The following is a 23,858-nucleotide window of genomic DNA, read 5'->3' on the forward strand; positions in this document are numbered from 1 at the left end:
AGTGTCAATCCATCTCATCGAGGGTCTTTCTCTTTCTCGCTGGCCCTTTATCTTACCAGGCATGATGTTCTTCTACAGGGACTGGTCCCTCCTGATAACATCCAAAGTACATGAGACTAAGTCTTGCCATCCGTGCTTCTGGGAGCATTCTGGCTGTACTTTTTCGAAGACAGATTTATTTCTTCCTCTAGCAGTCAATGGTATATTCAATATCCTTTGCCAGCACCACAATTCAAAGGCATTAACTCTTGAGTCTTCTTTATTCATCATCCAGCTTTCACATGCATCTGAGGCAATTGAAAACATCATGGCTTGGGTCAAGCACACCTTAGTCTTCAAAGCGACATCTTTGCTTTTCAACACTTTAAAGAGGTCTTTCGCAGCAGATCTGCCCAACACAATACATGGTTTGGTTTCTTCACTGCTCCTTCCATGGGCATTGATTGTGGATCCCAGTAAAATGAAATCCTTGACAACATCAATCTTTTCTCAGTTTATCATGATGCTGCTTATTGGTCCAGTTGTGAGGATTTTTGTTTTATGTTGAAGAGTAATCCATACTGAAGGCTGAAGTCTTTGATCTTAATCAATGTGTCAAGTCCTCTTCGATGTTAGCAAGCAAGGCTGTGTCATTTGCATATTGCAGGTTGTTAATGAAACTTCTTCCAATCCCGATGCTGTGTTCTTCTACATATAATCCAGCTTCTCGGATTATTTGTTCAGCATACAGGTTAAGTACGTATGGTGAAAGGATACAACCCCGGTGCCCACCTTTTCTGATTTTAAACCATGTAGTACCCCCTTGTTCTGCTCCAACAACTGCCTTTTGGTCTATGCTCACGTTCCTCATGAGTGTAATTAAGTTTTCTGGAATTCCTATTCTTTGCAATGTTATCTATTAATTGTTATGATCCACACAGTTGAATGCCTTTGCACAGTCAATAAAAGACAGGTAAACATCTTTCTGGTATTCTCTGCTTTCAGCCAAGATCCATCTAACATCAGCAATGATATCCCTCGTTCCACATGCTCTTCTGAATCGGGCTTGAATTTCTAGCAGGCCCTTGTCGTCGTACTGCTGCAACCGTTTTTGTATTATCTTCAGCAAAATTTTACTTGCAGGTGACATTAGTTATTAGGGAAATGCAAATTAAAGCCACAATGAGATATATCACACATCTATTAAAACGGCTTAAATGAAAGACTGACCACACTAAGTGTTGGTGAGAATGAGCAGGAACTAGAGCTCTCATATGTTACTGGTGTGAATGTAAAATAAAACCACTTTGGTAAACAGGCAGTTTCTCAAAAAGTTAAACATACACCTACCATATGATCCAGCCATTCCACTCCTAGGTATTTACTTAAGAGAAAAGGAAATATATGTCCACATAAAGACTTAAACACAAATGCTCTTAAAATCTTTGTTTATAGCTGCCCCATACTGGAAACAACTCAAATCTCCATCAACGGATGAATGGATTAACAAATATGGTATACCCACACAACGGAATACTATGCAGAAATAAAAAAAGAACAAATTATGGATACACATAACATGGATGAATGTCAAAATCATTACGTTGAGTGAAAGAAGCCAGGGGAAAAAAAAGGTTCTTACTGTATAATTTCATTTATATATAATTTTCTAAGAAGGAAACGAAATCTATACATCCATAAGGACAGAAAGCAGATTAGTGGTTGCCCAGGAATGGGTTCGTGGGAGTGGTGAAAGGGAGGATTGCAAAGGGGTATGAGGAGACTTTTAGGGGGGGTGGATATGTTCATTATCTTGACTGTGATAATGGTTTCATGGATGTATGTATATGTCAAAACGTATCAGATTTTACTCTAAATATTTGCAGTTTATTGTATGTCAATTTATGCCTCCACAGAGCTATAAGATGCAAGCCCCCAGATGCCCAGTCTATGTTTTTTCCACTACAGCTCTCATTAGGGTTGAATAAAACCTCAATTCCACCCACTCACTAATAAGGAGCAACCCACCCCTTGGTTGGCAGAAGAGAGTAGACACCAAGGTGGCCCTTACCCCCTGCAACCTCAATCCGGCCGCCTGGATGTCCTCTCTCTTCTGCCCATTAGGGGGCGGGAGCGGGGGAGGTCGAAGTCACTGTCCCTCTAGCTCAGACTCGAGGTCTGCAGGGCTTCCGGCCTCGTTCCGTTCCTCTTCCGGGGGAGCTCAGGGGCTGTTGTCCCAATTCCCTGTGGCATCCTGAGAGCGGGGAGTATTCGGGCAGGCGGGGTCCTGCAACGCTGGTGAAGCAGGTGCTGACGCCGCTTAGGGGACGTACACGGGGCTCACCGCTGCCCGGAGCGGTTCTTTCGTTTTCACCAGAACGGAGGGCGTGTGCTGCCATGGCGACCCCTGCGCAGCCCAAGAAAATCGTGGCTCCTACCGTGTCCCAAATTAACGCGGAGTTCGTGACCCAGGTGAGTTCTGGGCGAGTTTATTGTATGTGAGGGGATGAAGGGGCGAGTCCCCGAGGTCTGGGGGTAAGACTGGCGTTCTTCTCGGAACTGAGAGCACCCAGGAGGTATTTGCTTATCGTTTCATTGATTTAAGTCTTTTCTGAGCATCGGCCACTGTGGTAGATGCTGGGGATACCGTAGTGAAAGAAACCACCCTGCTTTTAAGGAATTCACTGCCTAAGGAAGACAGGCACAGGAAAATAGAACTACTGTGTGAGACTGGCTCTGCTGGAGTTGGTCGCAGGAGCAGGGCGTTCAGAGAAGGAACACCCCAGTCTACCTGGAATTGGCATAAAGACTAAGGTGATCCTGGACTGTCTCTTGAGGGAAGAATAGTTATTTTTCTGGCGGTCGAGTAACCTAGGTTTTTGAGGGAAGTGACAAGAATCTGACAAGACACCTACTGCAAATAGATTACTCTGTGAACAGACTAATTTTGCCGCCTGAAAACATTTATTTGGAACCTGTTTACTGCATTGCGTTGGGCATAGCTTCCAGCATCGTAGCAACAGGTAAGCCACCACAGTAAGACAAGCTGACAGATGGCTTTTTGTGCTGCTGTATCTTTCCCTTTTGTCTTCAGTAAAGTTTAGTTGGAAAATCTGTGCTGTCATAGCTGTACTAAGTGAGGAATGGAAAGAGTTTCTGCTCTACATGAGACTAGGGAGTGTGAAGGAAGGCAGTGTATTCCTAGAGATAGAGATGTTTGAGAGGTCACAGGTTAAACGATATTTGAGAGGTTAGACTCCAAGGAGAAGAAGAAACTCAAGGAGAAAAAAGAGGACATGGTAGGTCCTTAATAAATGTTTACCAGATCATCAGCCAAATGGCGATATACAGTAAGTGGTTTGGATCATAAGACAGAACCTACATATTTATTTGGAAGTCCTTGAATCCATGACAACACATCAGACTCAGTTCAGTTAAGGGTATGATGTAAGGAGAAGATGACTGAGTTTGTGTGATGCTTATGGGGGCAGACACCACAGAAAAATGGAGGGCGGGGCGAGGATTTTCTCTTGGGTTGGAGAGTGATTGGCAATTTGGGAAGGTGTGATAAAAAAAAAAGTGGTCAATTACTATAATATTTTTGAGAAACTTTTTCTTAGTGTCAACTGTCCTAACTCTTGGGAGGCTATTTAAGTGTGTTTACTGTGTTAGATGCTGAGCTATAGAAGCAAACAAGACATTCGTCCCACCTCTTACATGTTCCAATTCAGTGGGCAGCAAAGATAGATAAGCAATTAAATAATTATAATACGGAAAGATGTCTATAATAGTTATTTACAAAATGAAGAGAATGGAAAAGTGATTATTACCACCAAGTAAGGTTGAGAAAAACCTCACAGAAAAGGTAACATTTTTTCTTTACTTCATTAATTCATTCCTCCATCCAAAGATCCCTGGTGGCACAGTGGTTAAGTGCTTGGCTGCAAAATGAAAGATTGGTGGTTCGAACTCACTAGCTGCTCCGAAGGAAAAAGACATGGCAGTCTGCTTCCATAAAAATTTATAGACTTGGAAACCCTATGAGACAGTTCTACTCTGTCCTGTAGGGTCGCTATGAGTTGGAATCGGCAGTGGGTTTAGTTTTTTTGGTTTATCCATCCATCCATGCATCAAATATTATTTGAATGCCTCTAGTGTGCCAGATACTATGAAGATTCACCTTTTCATAAATATACTAATGAATCTTTGTACTTGCCGGTTTTCTATTTTTTAAGAGATGATTTAGTTAAAAAAAAAAAAAATCAACAAAGCCGTGTTGTTTCTTAAGTATTGTACAGTCTGTCTAAGCATCTGGTGATATTGTGTATATGTATTTAACATTCACAATTTCCAGGTAAAACCTAATCTGATGAAATATAACATACTAACTCCTGTATTCTTTGTAGTAACCAGTTGATAGACTACAATTTTTGGGGGGGTTTTATGTATGTTTGAGGGTGTGTACACTAATCATTTAAAGGTTCGTTGTTTTACACATCAACATTCATGAAGATTCTGGGTCTGGTTTTTAATACTGGCTCAACTGTTACCTATAATCTTGGGTAGTTTACTTAATCTTCTTGACCTTGGTTTCCCTAGCATGAGGCTGAGGATATTTGACTTTGTTATTATTAACCAGGCCATACTGCTTTCCTAGGAGTGTTTGGAAAAATATATTTTGTTTTTATCACATTGTGTGTGGAGGGGAGGGGGGGAGTGCGAAGTACCATTGGCATTTAGTTGATTGGGGCCAAGGAGCTAAATAGCTTGCATGCCCCTTCCATACCCCCAGAAGGAAGAATTGGTCTGTCTTCAACGCCAGTAGCATGACTTTAGAAACAGCTTGTCACTAAATGGTCTTGGTCTTCCAGCTCTTCAGTGGTATGGATCTACGATTTATGGTTTATACTCTTTACTTTGCAGTTGGCATGTAAATACTGGGCTCCTCACATCAAGAAAAAATCACCTTTTGATATAAAAGTAAGTATTTTTTGCTTGCAACATACTTTTTGAACAGGTATGCCTTTTTTATCTTTTTTTTTAAGGGTTAATGTAAAAAAGCTTTTCATAATTTTTTTAAAATACAGCTTTCTGATTATCAAACTAATAGTAATTCATGTTAGAAAATAAAAATTACCCCCTGGAGATAATCTCTACTATCATTTTGTTGTATTTCCTTTCAGCTTTTTAAACAGACGTGTATATAATTTATTTAACCGTTTTTCTCTAATAGAGTCTTATTATTATACTTTATCATTGTTAAAATTGACCATGTATGAAAGTCTTTATAAATATACAGAAATTTTGATACAAGTTTTTGACAGTTCATTTGAATTGATTTGTGATGCTTTTGGCACCTTTGGTAAAAGTGAGATTCTTAACCGAAAAGTTCTTCCAATATTTAAGCTTGAATATTTCATTTATTTTCCTTTTGCCAGTTAATCCCATTTTATTATTCATTAAGAGAATATTCATGAACATGGTATACATTATTCTCAATTATCAGCAGGGTTACTCTGTCTTATTATATGCTGTTTATGTTTGTTGGATCATTTTTCATGAATAACAAAACAGCCCAATGGCACTATTAGATTGAATTAAACCTAATCAGGGTGAGGTTTTTACAGATTAAACTCATATCCAGATGATTTTAGTAGTACTACTAGTGATAATTCTAGATGAAGCTATGTATGACTGTTGAGAAGAACCTTATTATGGGTTGGTATTTAAAGAGAACCATGCCCTTCATTAAGGAGTGCTGATAGCAGAGTGGTTAAGCACTTGGCCACTAACTGAAAGGGCAGCAGTTTGAACCCACCAACCACTTCACAAGAGAAAGATGTGGCAGTCTGCTTGCATAAAGATTATAGCCTTGGAAACCCCATGGGGCAGTTCTACCCTGTCCTGTAGGGTCACTATGAGTCAGAAAGGCTCGACATCAATGGGTTTTAGTTATGCCCTTCATTTTATTATTTAGTTTAATTTTTGATAAAAAGAAAAGCAATGACAGAAAATTTTATCTAGATTGAATCAGACTTGCTTGCCTTATCTTCTCCTGCTACCACCCACATTTATTTGAGAAATACACTTTGAGCAGTTAAAAGATATTACTCTATACCATAAAATAATAATATGATGTGTTAAAGCACTTCATAATTTTACAGTAGACTTTTTAAATTACTACCCTGGTGGCACAGTGGTTAAGAGCTAGGCTGATAACCAAAAGGTCAGCAGTTCGAATCCACCACCCACTCCCCGGAAATGCTATGGGACCGTTCTACTCGGTCCTGTCATGTTGCTATGAGTCAAAATCGACTCAACAGCAATGGGTTTGGTTTTTATTATCACTAGTACTACTATTACTTCTACTGCTGATACTATTTTGAAGGCTTATTATGTGTTAGGCCTTGTACTAAATTCTTTAGATATATTGTGTTATGCATGTGGGTTAGTGTGTATTATTAGATCCATTTTGTGGATTGGGAAACTGAGCCTTTGAGAGATCAGGCATTTGTCCGAAGTTTCTAGCCAGCAGCACTGGAAGTGGATGGTTTGAACCAGGTTTCCAACTCCAGAACCTGAATTCTTAAGTATTACACCATCCTGCCTGTCTTAACTCAAATGAGTGGAAGTTCTGTGGCTTTATCATATTCATTTGGATAACAGGATGTAATGACTAGTATTTTCTTCTATTATGTCTTCATACTTTAATTTTACTGTCTGTCTTGCTTTTGAAAGCACGTTACTGTGACTTTCAGGTAGAGTCTGATGACAGCTATACACTTTAAAATTAAGTTTTTAAAAATACTCTGATCTTGTGAATTTTTTATTTTCTTTAAAACTGTTATAAACATATCATTTTAATGATTTTTAAGATTCTGTTTTTATGTAGATATGTATTTTGTCATTTTCTGCTCTTGTTTTCTATTAACATTTTGAGCACTGTCATGGGGTTTTATATATATATATATGTATGTATATGTGAAAACCCTGGTGGCGTAGTGGTTAAGTGCTACGGCTGCAAACCAAAGGGTCGGCAGTTCGAATCCACCAGGCGCTTCTTGGTAACCCTGTGGGGCAGTTCTACTCTGTCCTGTAGGGTCGCTATGAGTCGGAATCGACAACAACGGTACTGGGTTTGGTTTTTTTTTTTTGACTATATGTATATGTAAGTCTTTGGTATTGTTTCAGTAGCAGTAATTTTTGATAGCTTTCTTAAACCAGAATATTTTCTGTAATCTCAGGTATTAAAAACTATAAATTTAGGGTCTAAAAAAATTTGTTAGAGATATTAAAGTATTTTTATATTTTTGGTAACAGGTCATTGAAGATATATATGAAAAAGAAATTGTCAAATCAAGGTAGGAACACATTTGTCTTATGTTGGGATTAGGGCTGGACCAAAATGGAATTTGTATGAACTTCTAAACTTAATGTGTTTATAACTTGGAATGCTTTTTTCTTCTTTTTTTTTTCAGTTGGTTATCAGGAGATGGTGGCTAGAAAAAGTTTATATCTAGGTGCTGAAGAGTCAGAAGTTATTTCTTTGCCTTCTGATTATTGGCTCAGACTAAAGGAATTAAATCCTATAGGATATTTTGGGTTTTGAAGGGAATGCTTATTTCAACTTAGCCAGTGCTAATATTCTTACAATTTCCTGGTAAATCTTTTTTAAAAGATTGTTTTAAAAAATATAAAAGTAAGATATGCATAATAACAAGGAACGAAATATAAAATAATAAAACATTTTATATATGACATATAAAATGTATATGAAGTCATAAAATCAAATAAATAATAAAACTTCGTTTTGAACAAAAAGACAGAAGGGATTAAGTTTTCCTTAATCCCGATTGGTTTAGCTAGGTATATGTCTGTTCCTCACCACCCTCCTCTTCCTCTCCTTCCTCTGTTTTTTTAAAACACCAGAGGGTTTATACTACACATACCATACTGCATCATGCTTTTTTTTTTTTAATTTTACAGTGTATCTTGAACATATTTTCATATCTTCACCTGTAGACACGTATATCAAGTGAATATTTTATAGGCTAAATGACTACTTTTTTTTTCATTGTACTTTAGATGAAGGTTTACAGAACACACTAGCTTCTCGTTAAACAGTTAGTACATATATTGCTTTGTGACATGGGTTGCCGAGCCCACGACATGTCAACACTCTCTCCTTCTCAACCTTGGGTTCCCTATTACCAGCTTTCCTGTCCCCTCCTGACTTCTTGTAAATGACTAAATGTTTTAATGTGAAATAGAAACATTTATGTTATGATTGTTACAGACTGTCAAATCTCAGATTTGATAATTTTTCTGCGTTAGATTCTCCTGTTAAATATTGTGAAGGCAAGTCAATGGCAGTGTCAATATGGGAGACTAGTTATTTATTTTGTTTTGTTTTAATGATTAATTCATAAGCCTGTAAAGGTAGGTTGGGCCAAAGGCCATGTTAAGGATTTTGTTCTTTATTTGAAGAGTAGTATTAAGCCAGTGAATTGTTATAAGCATGATGGTAGTATTTTAAAAAGAGAGTTTGGAGGATGACAAGAGGCAGGAATTTAGTTGAGCAAGTATTGTAGTGATCAGGTTCAGGATGATGGTGGCTTGAACTAGTGTGGAGAGTTGAGATGGAGAGGAGCTGCCAGGTTTGAGAGAGGTAGAAGTGAGGAGACTCGATGGATGAATGTGGTAGATTAGGAAATCAGAGGAGTTAAGGATGACCCCAAAGTTTCTGGCTTAAGTTTCTGGGTGATGGCTCCCTGATTGGATGATCAGTTGTGCCATTACCGATTTTTGCTATTGTTGCTGGGTGGAATTGGGGTAGATCATTAGTTCACTTTGGGATATGTTGAAAGCTAAGTAATTAAGTAGTTGGGTATCTGGATATAGCACTCAGAAGAGAGGACTGGGCTCCATCAGCCACCATGTAGATGCTAACGGTGCAACAGTGATCACAGCAGATAAAGTCCCTACCCTCATGGAGCTTATATTCTGTTGGGGGGAGGCAGACAAAAAACAGAGATATGATGTAAGAGGGGGACTAAGTGCTGTGAATTTAAATAAAGTATGATTAGGGGATGGCAACAAAGGCTACTGTTTTAGATACGATGATCAGGCAAGTCCTCTCGGAAGAGATAACATCTGAGCAGGTATAGAACATATGACTAGTTGGTCTGAGGGTGGGTGCTGATGAAATTCCCTGAGGAGATACAACTAAAGATGAGCGAGCAGATAAATTCGAGGCAGAGCTGCCAGTGGGTTCAAACCCCAGACCTTGGGATTAGCAGTTGAGTGCTTAACCACCCAACCACCAGGGCTCCTTAAGGATGTATTAATCTGAAAATCACCAGGAATCTTCAGAACTATTTCTCTGTCTCTTTTCAGAAGGCTTTTTCCCAGAGGATTGTAATTGCTTATTTTATGTTTTTTTCCATTTAAACCTTTGCTATTAAGATTTCTTCCTCAAAAACAATTTTTATTACAAAATAACTTAAAGTTGCCAGTGTTTTTAAAATGATGTAGACTTGGTTACATTATTTGCAACTGCTGAAAAAACTAAACATCATTGGGCAGCTTACCAAGATTTATCACAGCACTCTTAGCCATTTTCTCATCCTTACACATTTTTGAATACTTAAAAGTGAACTGATTGCAATCTGCTCCCAAATCTCAAAGGTTAATGCACGTCTATAACACACAAAATGTGGTGTGTACTTAAAAATGTCATTTACATTTTTTTTAGACTAGTGGGTAAAGAAGCTGTTTTGCAGAGTTATCTGCTTCTGGCATCTTTGGTATTGGTGAATGGCTTGATGTAAGATTTATTAACTCATTTCAAGACTCTCAAAATAGGAAGTATATAACCATAAGGCAGTCTTAATAGTATACATTAAGGTATTAGTAACATTATACTTTTTTGCACCTCAGCCCTGATTCTCCAGAGGCATTTCAGGGAATATAGTAATCAGTTCTTAATATTCTTCTGGTATAAATGATCACTTCTAGGATCTCAAAATTAGTCCAAATCTTAGAAGATTATGTTGCCCAGTCACCCATGTAATGTGTAGCATGTTTTATAATTGATTCATATTTGCTGTCCTTGCCATTATCAGATTTGACAAGCTTGTCTTAAATATTTTAATCTCAGTTTTGATTTTAAAATAGTAAAAAATAATAATTGTTGGGTGCTTACTGTGTGTCAGAGCACTGTGGTGCATTGGTTTAGAGCTCATCTGCTAACCAAAAGGTCAGCAGTTCGAATCTACTGCTCCTTTGGGTGGGTTTGAACCGCCAACCTTTCAGCTAGTAGTCGAGTGCTTAACTGTTTGTGCCACCCAGGGACTGGTTTTCTGGCTCTTATCCAGTACTTTATTCTTAAATAGGACAGGGTCCATTGCCCTCTAGGAACCTCTTAGCCTGCACATTTTGGTATGATTGTTATTTCCTGTTATGGATTCACCCAAGTGGTTTTTATGCCTAAAAGAGAAGAGTGATGCTCTTACAGAGCAGTTTACTTTTGCCAAAGTGTGTTTATTTTTATTCAAAATGCTTTAATCCTTTTATTTTGAAATATAACTGAGAAATAAAAGGATTGCGGCGCTGGGTTTTTTATAACTCAGAAAAGGACTTAAAACAGAAATGTATCGCCTTTTGAATTATTATAAGGCAAACACCTCTGAACCCACCACCCAGGTTAAAAAAAAAAAGCAGTAGAACACTGCCAGCGTTCCAGAAGTCCCTGCTTGCCTTTTTTCTTTAATGTCTTCATATATATGTAAATATGCAAACATGGACACTGTCCTATAGTTTTGCTTGTTTTTGAACTTCAAATGGAATCACCCAGTATGTCCTCTTTTGTGGCTGGCTTCCTTTGTTTACTGTTGTTAGTTGTTTTTGTTAACAGTGCATTTGGAAGTAGTTTAAAAGTTTGTCAGGCCTTTGTCAACTTCTCAGCAAATTTTTTTTTGCTTCTCCCATGTGGTTGCAGGAAACCCTGGTGGTGTAGTGGTTAAGAGCTATGGCTGCTAACCAAAAGGTCAGCAGTTCAAATCCACCAGGTGCGCCTTAGAAGCCATATGGGGCAGTTCTGCTCTGTCTTGTAGGGTCGCTATAGTTGGAATTATTTCATGGCAACGGGTTTTGTGTTTTTGTTTTTTTTTTTTTAATGTGGGTGCAAGGAGGCAGCCCCAGCTCCAGACCTTATGTTTTTCACATAACCGTATCTCAGGAGAAGAAGCAGGGGCCAATCATGGCAGCAGTAGAACTCCACTTTGCATGCCCCCTCTTTTTTCTTGTCCAGTTTAATGATGCAGTTAATAGATGCAGCTTATTGGACATAAATTATTGAACTTCCAGAGGTTTTGTGAAATACATATTAAGTCCTTGGCACAGTATCTGGCACAAAGCAAGCACTGAGCAATTGGTAATTAAAAAAATAGCCATCCAGAAATCCTTCAAAATATTTTTGTCGTCTTTATTATCACTTATAGATTTTAAACTTACCTTTAAGTTCTTCTGTCATGATTTCTAGTCCCTAGACCATTCATCTTTATATGTATACCTTTAGCTAAGCTATTCACTGTACCTGTCTCAGAGTTCATTGGCAGAAGCATAAAACTCCAAATGTAATGAATGAATGCCACCAAGATTGTTAGAAGAGACATTGAGTGTTTTTCAGAGTGTTGTTCCTTTATCTTGACTTATTTTTGCGCTTATCCAATCATCCAGAAAGAGTTGACCAGTCTGCCTCTTTGTTTTATGTGAGGAAGCCTAGTCCCAGAATGTTGAAAAGCCTGTGCCAGGTTAACACCAAGTCAAGACTAGAATCCTGTTCTTTTTTTTCAGGAGCCAAGGTTTTCTCTCCTTCATTATGCAGTCCTTTTTGTGACTAATAGAGCTTTTTAAAAAAGATATTAATCATATTTAGTAAAAATTTCTATAACAGACTCTCATATAATCTCAGGAATTGGAAAAACTGTTAACTACATTGAACCAGTGTCTGAAAATTAATTATCTATATGAAAGCATATGGAATTTAAGTATTGTTTAAAGTCTTCATTTCCTAAGGTACTGTTCTTTTATTAATGCTATAATAATTAATGTTAATCTAATTTTTGTTTCAGTTATTTATTGAGGGCCTGTTTTTTTATCATTGTTGTTTTAAACAGGGAAAACTAGGTATTGTAAAAGGTAACAAAGATGAGAGGTCAGGCTTTGTGGAGAAGGTAAAATTTGAAAGGCAGTTCTCCTTTATACCACTAGAAAAAAACCTTAACACAAAAAGAGGAAAGTAAAAAGTGTTCAGAAATAGCCTAGGTGAGAAATTATTGTCATTGTGAATTGCTTTGCTGGTAAAGTACCCATTCCTTTTTTCCATAATTTCTTTAGTCACAAAAACTTTGCTCAGCCTTGCAAATTGTCTGATAGTACACAAGAGACTGAATACAAAAAAAGAATGTACGATACCTCAATTTTTGAAACTTTATTACATGTCGAAATAATACAGTAAAACTGCAAAAGCTACAACCTATTTAAGGTGGAAATGTGTCAGAGATAGAAAACTCAAATATTTTCCTGTAAAACAAGTGATAGAAAAGTGGTAAGATCGTACCCTGTCAGAGGTGGAAAACTTGCGGTATCTGGAAAAACAAGGCAGTCCTATTGAGTTCTGGCTCTCACAGGCTTCACTGTATTTTGGATTTATTTGAGGAATTGAAACAAAACAAATTCTAGCAGCTTCCAATAACCATGCATCCTTTGTCTTAGCAGCCTGTGGAGTGTAGTGCTGTATTCGGAAAAAGAAGCTTGTTTTAAGATCCTTTAAACGATTCTGGACACAGTGGACATTGAGTGAATGTTGTTAACATGCAATTAAAATGAAATGTCTACAGCTGGAGATAAAAGGGCGTGTCACTGAAGATTTCATATCCACTCGGTGGCCTGGCTGACTGTAGAGGCCAGTACCTTGGGAGTGTTCTATCTTTGTGCTTTTGCACAGTAAAAACCTTCATTTCATTATCACTAAAGTTTTGTAACATTGCTTTCTCCGTGAAACTATTTAAGAGATCAGAAATCAGTGGAATAGAATTTTGACAGGATAATTGTTTCCTGGGGTATTATAAATTTATAATGCCTACGTGTTTAATTTTCAAAGCTGGAGACCATTATCTAGTGGCCACGTTCTGGTCTGGCTACTTCATTTAAATATTCAAAATGATAAAACTAAATTAGTGGACATTTGAACCTGCCTTTGGAACGATACCCCATGACTATAGCATCGTTCATTCTTGTAAAAGTACTTCTACTAAAGGAGACAGTATAATAAAGTGGGATATCTTATATTTCCTTTACAATTTTGTCATATTTTCGGTTCAATATTGAGACTAAGAGCCATGTAAAAGTTCTGATTCTCACATTTGCAATATAGATTACGCATGTCCTGGGTGTTTTTAGAAGAGCGTGACTCTTTAGCAGAATGTTTCATTTGAATATTAAATGAAAAAATGTTGGCCAGTGCTTAAGAAGTTGAAATAGGCTAGGTTTTGACAGTTGTGATCTTGTATTATGAATATTGATGAACGCTTGTGTTTTGATTTAAATTATTTTGGCTTATTAATCGATGTGTTCACTTTCTCAGTAGGTAATGGCGCTGATTGTGTTTGTTACATGGGTAGGATATGATTTCACTTATGTAAATATTCTTGGACAACTTTTAAAAACAAAATAAACCACCCTGAAACAAAATAGAAACATAAAAAAATTAAAAGCAAAATTAGCTTATTTTCAGTGGATAATAAAATATACTTAGTCTCATATGTGAATTAATATTAAAAGAAAAGATTTCAAAATACATTTGCATTAGTAACTGAAATAGCTATTAAAATAATTTTGTTATTTTTACATTTTTAGATTTGCCATCAGAAAGATAATGCTTCTGGAATTTAGGTGAGTTCAAAGCCTTTTCCTTGATGAAGGTAAAGATGACAACGTAATTTAACTTTTAGCTATATTTTCTGAATAATTTTGAGAGTAGTTAAGAAAAAATGCTAAATTTGTAAAGATTAATATTTTTGTGATTGCTTATTTTGGAACATGTGTATGATATCCTTCGTTTTCAAAGATAATGCCTTGTTTTCAGTATAACTTATATTTGAAGTTGCTTCTCAGTTAAAGTACCACATGCAGAGCAATTTATAAACTCTTACTTGAATCCTCTAGTGATCAGTGGCATTAAATTGGAGTGAAATCTTTACCTATATATATATTTTTTCCCTGCTAAGCTAAATTGTCAGTTGGAGATTACCCATGTAGCCTTATTCTGACCTAGTCACTGACAACACAGATATCTGAAACAGAAGAGTATATATATGCTATTTTTCAATTATGAAGCTAGGTATGTCCAGTAGACTGAAAATACAAGCCAGGGCTGTTGTGGATGATAGCAGCATTTACTGTTTATTGAAGACTTGCTTTGTGCTAGACACATTGTTAGGCATTTTACATACAGAGCACTCACAGCAACCCTGAAGAGTATTATCCTCTCCATTTAGTGGAAGAAGAAGCTGAGATCAGAGAGAGGAAGTAATTTGCTCAAGACAATACAGTTAAGTAATTGGCAGATCTTGGATACCTATGTCTGATGCCCAAAAGGCAGATTACTCAAAGAGGAAGGACAAATTGATTGTACACTTTTCAATTATAATAATAGAAAAGATAATGGAATGAGGCTAGTACATGATTTTTCAGCTTTTCCACACTGTCTTGAGATCTGGTCTTCATCAAAGCCAGAGCCTCTATACTAACTGTTACTCCCTACATAACACTTATTTAAACTTAACAAAAATGGCATGAAGTAGGTGGTTGTATCCTTTCTACAAAAGGGGAAATTAAAGTTCATAGTTATGAAGTAACCAGTAAGTTGAATGTCTACTGTGTCCAAAGAACTGTGTTATATACTTTAAATACACAATCTCACTTAATACTCAAAATATCCCAAAATGTGTTCCCTTATTTTAGAGAGGAGAAAACTAAGGCTAGAAATTGGACCTATTTGGCCCCTAAACAAATATGTACTTTCTACCATATCATGCCTTCTTTGAAGAAGAGAGATAAGAATCAAGAGGATACTGATAAAAAATTGAGATAAAGTTCAAAGTCTTGGCAAATATCAGAAACCAGAAGAACTGTAGAAGGGAAGGAGAAAGCAACAGAACAGATGGAAGGCATCAATGACAGAGAAAGACTTTAATAACTGAAAAAATGGATTTTTACTTTTCAGGAACTTTTATGTGATTTCTGCCTGGGAATGCCATTTTCTCTGTGTCAGCCTCCAGATATAACTAGTCTAAAGTTTGTAGTAGAGATAATTGATGGTCTATGGCTAGATGGAAAGTGAGATGACAAAGAGAAGGTGGTTGGGTATAGGAGAGCAATCTGAGAACAAAAAGGGTTTCTGCTGATGAAAATCATTAGAGGGAGATGTTGTGTTATCTAAATTACATTTGCTACAGTTACCTGAAAAAGGTCAGGGAGTTATTAAATAAATGCTTGAATTTGGAGGAAAGAGATATAGTTTGGAGTTAGAATCATAACTGTCCTCTTGAGCAAGTCATTAAATTTTACTCCTTCGGTTTCCTCAACAGAGAAATGGTAAGAATAGGTTTGGAGCTTCACTGTGTAGTCAGATAATACCAAGATAAGACATTACTATTAAAAATTGTGGCAACAGAAGAAAACATTCTTTGATGGTTATGAGCGTGGGAAGAGAGGGAGAGGGTATTCACTAACTAGTAGACAAGAATTATTTTAGCTGAAGGGAAGTACAACACACAATACAGGGGAAGTCAGCACAACTAGACTAAACCAAAAGCTAAGAAGTATCCTGAAGACAACCAAACACTTCGAGGGACAGAGTAGCAGGGGCGGGGTTTGGGAGACCATGGTTTCGGGGGACATCTAGGTCAATTGGCCTAACAAAGTTTATTAAGAAAGTGTTCTGCATCACACTTTGGTGAGTGGCATGTGGGGTCTTAAAAGCTAGTAAGCAGCCATCTAAGATGCATCAATTGGTCCCAACCCACCTGGAGCAAAGGAGAATGAAGAACACCAAAGACACAAGGAAAATATGAGCCCAAGAGACAGAAAGGGCCGCAAAAACCAGAGACTCCATCAGCCTGAGGCCAGAAGAACTAGACGGTGCCTGGGTACCACCAGTGACTGCCCTGACAGGGAACACAACAGAGAAGTCCCTGATGGAGCAGGAGAAAAGTGGGATGCAGAACTCAAATTCTAGTGGACCAGATTTAATGGTCTGACTGAGGCTGGAGGGGCCCCAGAAGACATGGGCCCGGGACTGTCTGTTAGCCCCAAACTAAAACCATTCCCGAAGCCAGCTCTTCAGACAAAGATTAGACTGGACTATAAGATATAAAATGATACTGGTGAGGAGTGTGCTTCTTAGCTCAAGTAGACACATGAGACTAAGTTGGTAGCTCCTGTCGGGAGGCAAGATGAGAAGTCAGAGGGGGACGGGTTGGTTGAATGCACATGGGAAATACAGGGTGGAGAGGAGGAGTGTGCTGTCACGTTATAGGGAGATCAACTAGGGTCACATAACGATGTGTATGTTTTTGTATCAGAAACTGACTTGAATTGTAAACTTTCACTTAAAGCACAATTAAAAAAAAAATTGTGGCAAGCCTGGAGCATCCGGCAGAAACAAATATAAAAGTATCCTGGAACGCTATGTATTCCAACTACACTGCAAATAATTATAGATAAAACTCTGCTGAAGGTGAATTCGCACTTCCAAATTATAAAGCACATTAGGGCAATAATCCACTATAAGCAAGAATTGGTTGAAAAAACAACAAACAGAATTAGATCTGTCACAAGAAGTTCAGATATTAAATAATTGACATACTGTCAAATCATGTTTAAAATTATTATGGCATAAAAGAGGAAATATGTGAGCAAGATAAAGTAATAAAGAAGTACAAATTTGAAAAGCATGGAAATCAAAATTCATTAAAAGTAAAAAAATTTCAGAGTTAAATAGTAGATTATACACAGCTAAAGAGAGAATTGGTGAACTGGAAGATAGATATGAGGAAATTAACTAGATAGCAAAGAGAAATAGAGATGAGAAATAGAAGGGGTTAATGAATGTGGTGGCTAAAATGAGCAGGTCCAGTAGGAGTTCCAGAAGAGGCAGAGAAAGAGTACAGGAGAGGCACTTTAGGGAAGATGATGGTCAAGAATTGATGAAGCACATGAACCATTTAGATTTAGGAATTACAGAAAATCGGAACAGAGCAACTCCCAGAACATTAAAGACAGATTGAAGATCTTAAAATGTGCTAGAGAGAAAAGATTACTTGAAAGAAGGAAGGACAAATTGATTTTACACTTTTCAATTACAATGATGGAAAATAGAATGAGACTAGTACAGAGATTTAAAAAATCCCTATTAAACTAGAATTCTGCACCTAGCTAAACTGTTATGAAATAATCCAATTTCAGGCAAAGATAGATTAACATTACCAAACTTGCTGACAGAATTTCTAAGATACCTAACTCAGGAAGAAGGAATTTAGATTCTTAAGGGAAGAATGAAGTGAAGCTTCATGCATTTTATTTATGAAGGAATACTCTAGTGTCACTTAGAGCATTTTGACCATCATTTTGGGCAGAATCTTATTTATCTAGTTTTCTAGGTTGCTTTAAATTGCAAGAAGGATTGTCAGAGATAGACCCTAGGCTGCTTTAAATTGCAAGAAGGATTGTCAGATTTAGACCCAGGAAACACCAGTGAGAGCAGGCCCTTGGACCATAAGAGGAAGTAGAAAAACTATAGCGCTATAGCAGATTCTAAAATGCTTAACGGTTTGTGTGTATGAGTGTGTGTGTGTGTGTGTGAGATTGAAAGATTATGCATGTGGGGTAATTTAGAGCAGGAAAAAAGGGCTTGCTGTTTCTGTTAGCACACGAGATTATTATACAGCCAAGTACAGTTATTGATGTTTTTAACTATCCTGAATCATAAGAAATGGCTAGGGTATGTTTCGGAAATCAGAAATACTTAAATTTGTTTAGGGGTGTTTTCACTGAAGTTTTAAAATTAGAGTTTTGGCACCTTGAAGTGAAAATGCTAATATCTTGAAAATTCGTTTATGTCGAATACCTTGTAAATTAAGTATTAAAAGCTTCTTTTTGATTGAGTCTCTTAGTTTCTAGAAGTCTTTTGGTTTTGATATGAGCTAGTGTTAATGTCTCAGATACATTTATCTCTGAAAGTACCCATCATTTCATTTTATTTAGAGCTGTTATTCTTTATCAGGTATTTTTGTTTTTTCACTTCATGAAGAGCCTTAGGTACGGAAATATCCCATGGTGTGGTCGTGATAATCATGTATGTCAGTGACCTTTGGTGTCTTCCTAGTTGAGAGTGTAAAACTCTTATTTTATAAAGCCACATTTTCTGCATTTTAGTCAGGTAAATTTGTGAAGCATTCTCAAATAATAAATATCAGCTTTCAAAATGTTTTCAGAAAGTTTTGAATAATTACATTTCCAAGTGAGTGACACATTGCAGTGGGTGGTGGTAACTGATGAAATATTCTGTGGCTTTTCACTCTTCACAGCCAGTATCTTGAAAATTACCTCTGGATGAATTACTCTCCCGAGGTGTCCAGCAAGGCCTATTTAATGTCAATCTGCTGTATGGTGAATGAGAAGTTCAGAGAAAATGTCCCTGCATGGGAGGTAACAGATTTACATTACTTCATAGCTTTCATGCGGTGCCCACTCGAGCCATTACAAAGTAGCAGAACTTTTTGCTGACAACAAATAGTGCTTTTAGAGTAGAACTTTACCCAATCTTAAAGTAAATGTTGAGGAGAGAATGGATATAGGAAAGACAATAATACCAGTTTTCTTTTGATTTCAATGCTGTCTTTAAACTAACTTGCTATGAATTGAAAAATTATGCATGTGGAGTTATTTTTTGCTTTGTGCTTGAAACTAAGAATAGCACGGGTTATAAAGTTTTACTTGTACATCAGGAACTGACAAAGTAAAATTTACATTAATAATTGCAAACAGGTAGTACTCAAATGAAATAATAATATCTTGTTTTACTACAGAGCATATACATTTGTAGTTTTAGTTGAATAAAGTGTTTTTTCCAAAGTCAAGACAGATGTTTATGATTTCCATTGTTTCTTTGTCCCTGATTAGGGGTATCTTCTCCTTTCTTGAAATTTTTAAGGAACTGATGTTTTTTCTTTGTGTTGGTACAACAGAGGCTTGGTCAGTGGAAGTCCAAAATCTTGCTTTTCTTTGGCCACCATAAAATGGTCAGCTCATAAACAGAGTTTCTTCCCTGCCAGTCACACTTTTTTAAATGAAGACTAGGCATGGGTACTTTTTATCTATTTTAAGGGTATGGCCTCCAAAGTGAGAAGGTGTTGAATTCTTTAAGGTAAAACTATGGTCTGTTCTCTCAAATATTCATTAAGTGACTGTCATTTCAGGGCAAATTAGAGCCCAAACCAAACTGTGGGTCCTGTGTTTTACTGAGAGATTCTAGGAATTTCTCAAAGTTGCTTCAAGGTAATGTAGGAGGAGAGAGGGAGAAATTTTTAAGTCAGAGAATGACCTGATCAGTTTTGCATGTTATAAAAAAAACATTTTCGTGATTAGGGCTTGAAATAGGGAAACAGTAAAGATTAAGAGAAGAGGAAACACAGATTTACAAAGTGGAATTGATTGGATTTGATAATTAATTTGAAGTTAAGAAAGGGTGTTATTTTCAATAACCTTCCAGGCTTGGGCATCCAAATAGAGTAAATGATGGTGCCATTTACTAAGATAGGTCATAGAGGCTAGAGGAATGCTTTGGAGATTAGAGTTGTTGAATTGAATTTTGGACATAATAAGTTTAGATTGCCTTTGGAATATCTAGATGAAATTATGTGGTAGACAGAAGACTCTAAAGACCTAGAGCTAAGGAGAGAATCTGAACTGAAGATGTGTGTCTGGAATCAGTATATGGTAGTTGAAATAATGGCCAGGGAAAAAGAAGAATGAGGACAGAACTCCAGGAGCACTGCCTTTTAAGTAGCAGGCAAAGGTAAGGGATTTCAGCACAGTGAAAAGTTGATAAGGGTCCTTTGGACTTGATAGCCATACAGCTTCAGGGGAGTGGTATGGGTGGAAGCTTGTTTCAGAGAAGTGAATGGTAGAAAAGTAGTGGTAGGTTAGACCATACATTTGGAGCACATATCAGAAGGAAGAGAGATGTGCCAATAACTAGAAGGAAAGTTAGGTTAAAAAAAAAAAAAAGTTAAAGAGTGGCTTAAATATACTTATACTATTTACATGTTAAGAGTTAACAGCTAATATAAAACAGGAGAGGCTTTTTTTTGAGGTTAATTAGAGTGGGAAAATTACAATTTTTGCTAAAGAGTGTTACTTCTTTTATTTAAGTCAGAAGAATTAAAACATTTCAAATCCTTATAAGAAAATAAAGCCTCAGTTAAATATGTGTGTAATCTATAGAAGAAAAACTAAAGAAATTAAAATTATTTTATTTGTTGAAGGTTTCTGCAACTCTTTCATATTCCTGCCAGAAACCTACATTTGACTTACTACCATTCATTATAAATAAAACTTTAATGCTTTTTTTATACATATACAAATAATCTTTTTGTAATTATTTGGTTTTGTGAATAGACTACTAAAACCCTACCAGTGTTTCTTTAAGGGGGAAAAGTAGGTGAGCAAGTTAATTCAAAAATAAGTTTTATTCTCTCTGTTTTCAGACTTTTAAGAAGAAGCCGGACCACTTCCCATTCTTTTTTAAGTGCATCTTGAAAGCGGCATTAGCAGAAACTGATGGGGAATTTTCACTTCATGAACAGACGGTCTTGTTGCTTTTTCTGGATCATTGCTTCAATAGTTTGGTAATTGTACCTTGTCTTTTCAGGGAATTTTCAAGTTTTCTTCATCTTCTAGGTTGAGTTTAGATAAGATTACCTCTGTAGCCAACTCTTTGTCCATGGTAATGGGGAATGAGGATAATGCTAAAAGCATGATTTTAGCCCATTCCCAGTAAAACTATTTGATAAGACCTGCTCGCTTTTTAATGGATTTGGTCTTGATCTCTCCTTTTCTCTATCCAGACTTGAAGCAAAACGATAGTGAGAACTGACATGTCCAAAGGTAGAGCACAAAAAGGAGAAGCAGCAAAGAGTCTGGTTATTATAAGGGTCGAGTAGTGAGATACGTGCTACAAGCTGCACACGAAGATGTAGTTTCATTCCTTTTTATTTGTGCTTAATGGTCAGGCTGGCAAGTCAGCAGGAGAGCTGTATCTTGAGTTGACTGATGAAGACCATTTGCAGGTGATCTTTGGAAAATGTGTTGTGGACTGATACATTTTCATCCTTCACAAGATTATCTTCTAAAACAGTAGACATTTGCAATAATTCATATTTCATTTATACTCCCCTGCTGTGGTTATCTAAAGGTGTATACATATTTGTATGAAGTGCTTCTGAATTGATAGTACGCTTAGACCCATGCAGTAAAAGCATTGAATTCTTTTTTATCAAGAAGACTGAAGGTGAATTATCAGTATCAGCTGGATGGATTGTTATTTCCTGTTTCCTCTATGTACTGCCTCACAGGAAGTTTCATTTAAAAAAAAAATTATGATGCTTCCAATAATTTAGACACTGGAGGCCACTAAAACCCCAAAAAACCCAGTGCCCACTATTACCTTTTAAACATTTATTAAAATAAACAGAACAAATATAAATAAATAGACATGATTCCTTATCAGAAATTCAACAAATAACAGAATTTAATTAGTAGTTTGGTGCTAGGTTTAGCCAGCTTTGTCGTTGTTGTTAGGCGCGGTCGAGTCAGTTCTGACTCATGGTGACCCAGTGTGAGAGAGTAGAACTGCCCCATGGGTTTCTTAGGCTGTGATCTTTCTAGGAGCTGACCGCCAGGTCTTTTCTCCTACAGAGCTGCTGGGTGGATTCAAACCACCAGCCTTTTGGTTAGCAGACAAGTGCTTAACCATCACGCCACCAGGCCTCCTTAGGTCATACCCATAGTGATTCTAGTACTTGAAATTTTCTACAGTCTTAGCCAACTTAAAAACTAATTTATTATTGAAATGCTGCCTTTTTAATTTTTTTAGTATTGAATTTCTTAATATTAAAATAAGTGATTTGAAACTATCGATGTCGTGTTCTCCATGCAGGACTTAAACAGGCAGTGTGTGCCTTATGTAGCGACTTAAGTGGAAACGTTGGTACATTTATAAACTTGTTTTTTTTATTTTTTTAATGTCTTAAACAGGAAGTAGACTTGATCCGGAGTCAAGTACAGCAGCTTATCTCTCTTCCAATGTGGATGGGTTTGCAACCTGTAAGTATCTAATTTCAGAAATGTGTGTGTATATATGTCATAAGTGGACCATGTGTGTTTAGATTCTTTACTTTAAATAGGGATGTAAAAGTGGTAGCTAAAATTCCTCTTTCCTGCTTAGAAAATTTTTATTTATCGTAGTTGTAATTTTTACAGTTTTAAAGTTTTTATCTGCAGGCTAATATATGCTTCACCTGATGACAGTATTGTAAAATAAAATATATATGTTGAGCTTATTGAGAAATGGGGGTTAATTTAGCAAAGTATTATTATCCTTATGTACGTCTTTGGATGAGACTAAATGCAGATTTACGTTGATTTGCTTGTACATACAGCTGTAGGAGAAGGTCTGGATCACGTTTAATATCAACAGCTTCATTTTTCATCAAATCCTTATTTATTGATTTTTATGTTCATGTATCAAAGCCAGATTAACAGCTCTTGGGGAGTAAAGTTAAAAATATCAAATTTCCATGGAATACTTTATTCAGAATTCCATTTCCTGCACATGGGTGTTTTTATACACACCCAGATATGCAGGCACATTCGTAGGTACCAGTTGGTGGGGGTGAAAACATAAGGTATGTGTAAGTAATTAATACTAAGTTAACAAGTGGTGCGTGCCATGAGAGAGAATATGGTAATGTGGGCATTTCTTTGTTGTTCGCTTGTGATGGCTGTTTTATGTTCATTGTTTCAGACATATTTTTCAGGCTTAAATGCTTATGTTCATAAGCTTTAATGCTCATTTTTTTTAGGCTTAAATCCTTTATGTTAGAAATAAAAAAGATATTTAATTGATTATTGAACTTAGAGTCTTGACTGGAAGAGTATCTTTTTTCTTTTTTTTCTATTAAGAAGTATTAAAATTGAGAAATTTTTCATAATATAGTTATTAGTTTTCTAGTTTATCATGTTGCTCTCAGGTTTTATTACATTGCTGTATATCATATCAATATATTAGAAAACTAACTAATAGTTGATCTAACTTTTATCCTTATAAAATTCGAGGTTAGTAGTGATTTAATATATCTGTCTTTCAGGCACGATTGGAATTAGAATTAAAAAAGACACCTAAGCTAAGAAAATTCTGGAACTTGATTAAAAAGAATGATGAAAAGATGGATCCAGAAGCAAGAGAACAGTATGTTGGCAAAGCTTCATTCCACATCAGTTTATTGTGCTGGATTGTAGGTTCTAGAAGATGCTGACTGGTTTGTTTCATTCTATAGTGTTGAGCCCAAATAAATGTTAATAAGTGCTTTTACTTAAAACAGTCATAGGAGTACTTTCCACAGAGTTCTAAAGGAAAAGGCACAACACCACCATGCTTTTCTTCTTTCCCTTCTTTCTGTGCCAGTGATAAGTGTATACATAGTTGTCAACTGTTCTTCTCCCTGCCTATTTTGGTCTGTCCCTCACAGATA

General features: G+C 36.6%; 1 protein-coding gene across 1 annotated transcript in view; it reads left to right on the top strand.

Annotated features, from left to right (window-relative positions):
• The first annotated feature begins 2,174 nt into the window (after window positions 1-2,174).
• Window positions 2,175-23,858, top strand: part of AQR (aquarius intron-binding spliceosomal factor) — a 120,996-nt gene continuing 99,312 nt past the window's right edge. The window contains exons 1-8 of the mRNA XM_049898977.1: window positions 2,175-2,451; window positions 4,903-4,959; window positions 7,300-7,340; window positions 13,900-13,935; window positions 18,633-18,753; window positions 20,814-20,954; window positions 22,363-22,431; window positions 23,475-23,575. Of these exons, the coding sequence (XP_049754934.1) occupies window positions 2,377-2,451; window positions 4,903-4,959; window positions 7,300-7,340; window positions 13,900-13,935; window positions 18,633-18,753; window positions 20,814-20,954; window positions 22,363-22,431; window positions 23,475-23,575 (641 nt within the window). The 5' untranslated portion in view covers window positions 2,175-2,376. The remainder of the gene's footprint in view (window positions 2,452-4,902; window positions 4,960-7,299; window positions 7,341-13,899; window positions 13,936-18,632; window positions 18,754-20,813; window positions 20,955-22,362; window positions 22,432-23,474; window positions 23,576-23,858) is intronic.

Source organism: Elephas maximus, chromosome 10, assembly GCF_024166365.1.
Source record: "Elephas maximus indicus isolate mEleMax1 chromosome 10, mEleMax1 primary haplotype, whole genome shotgun sequence".
NCBI classification, from domain to species: domain Eukaryota; kingdom Metazoa; phylum Chordata; class Mammalia; order Proboscidea; family Elephantidae; genus Elephas; species Elephas maximus.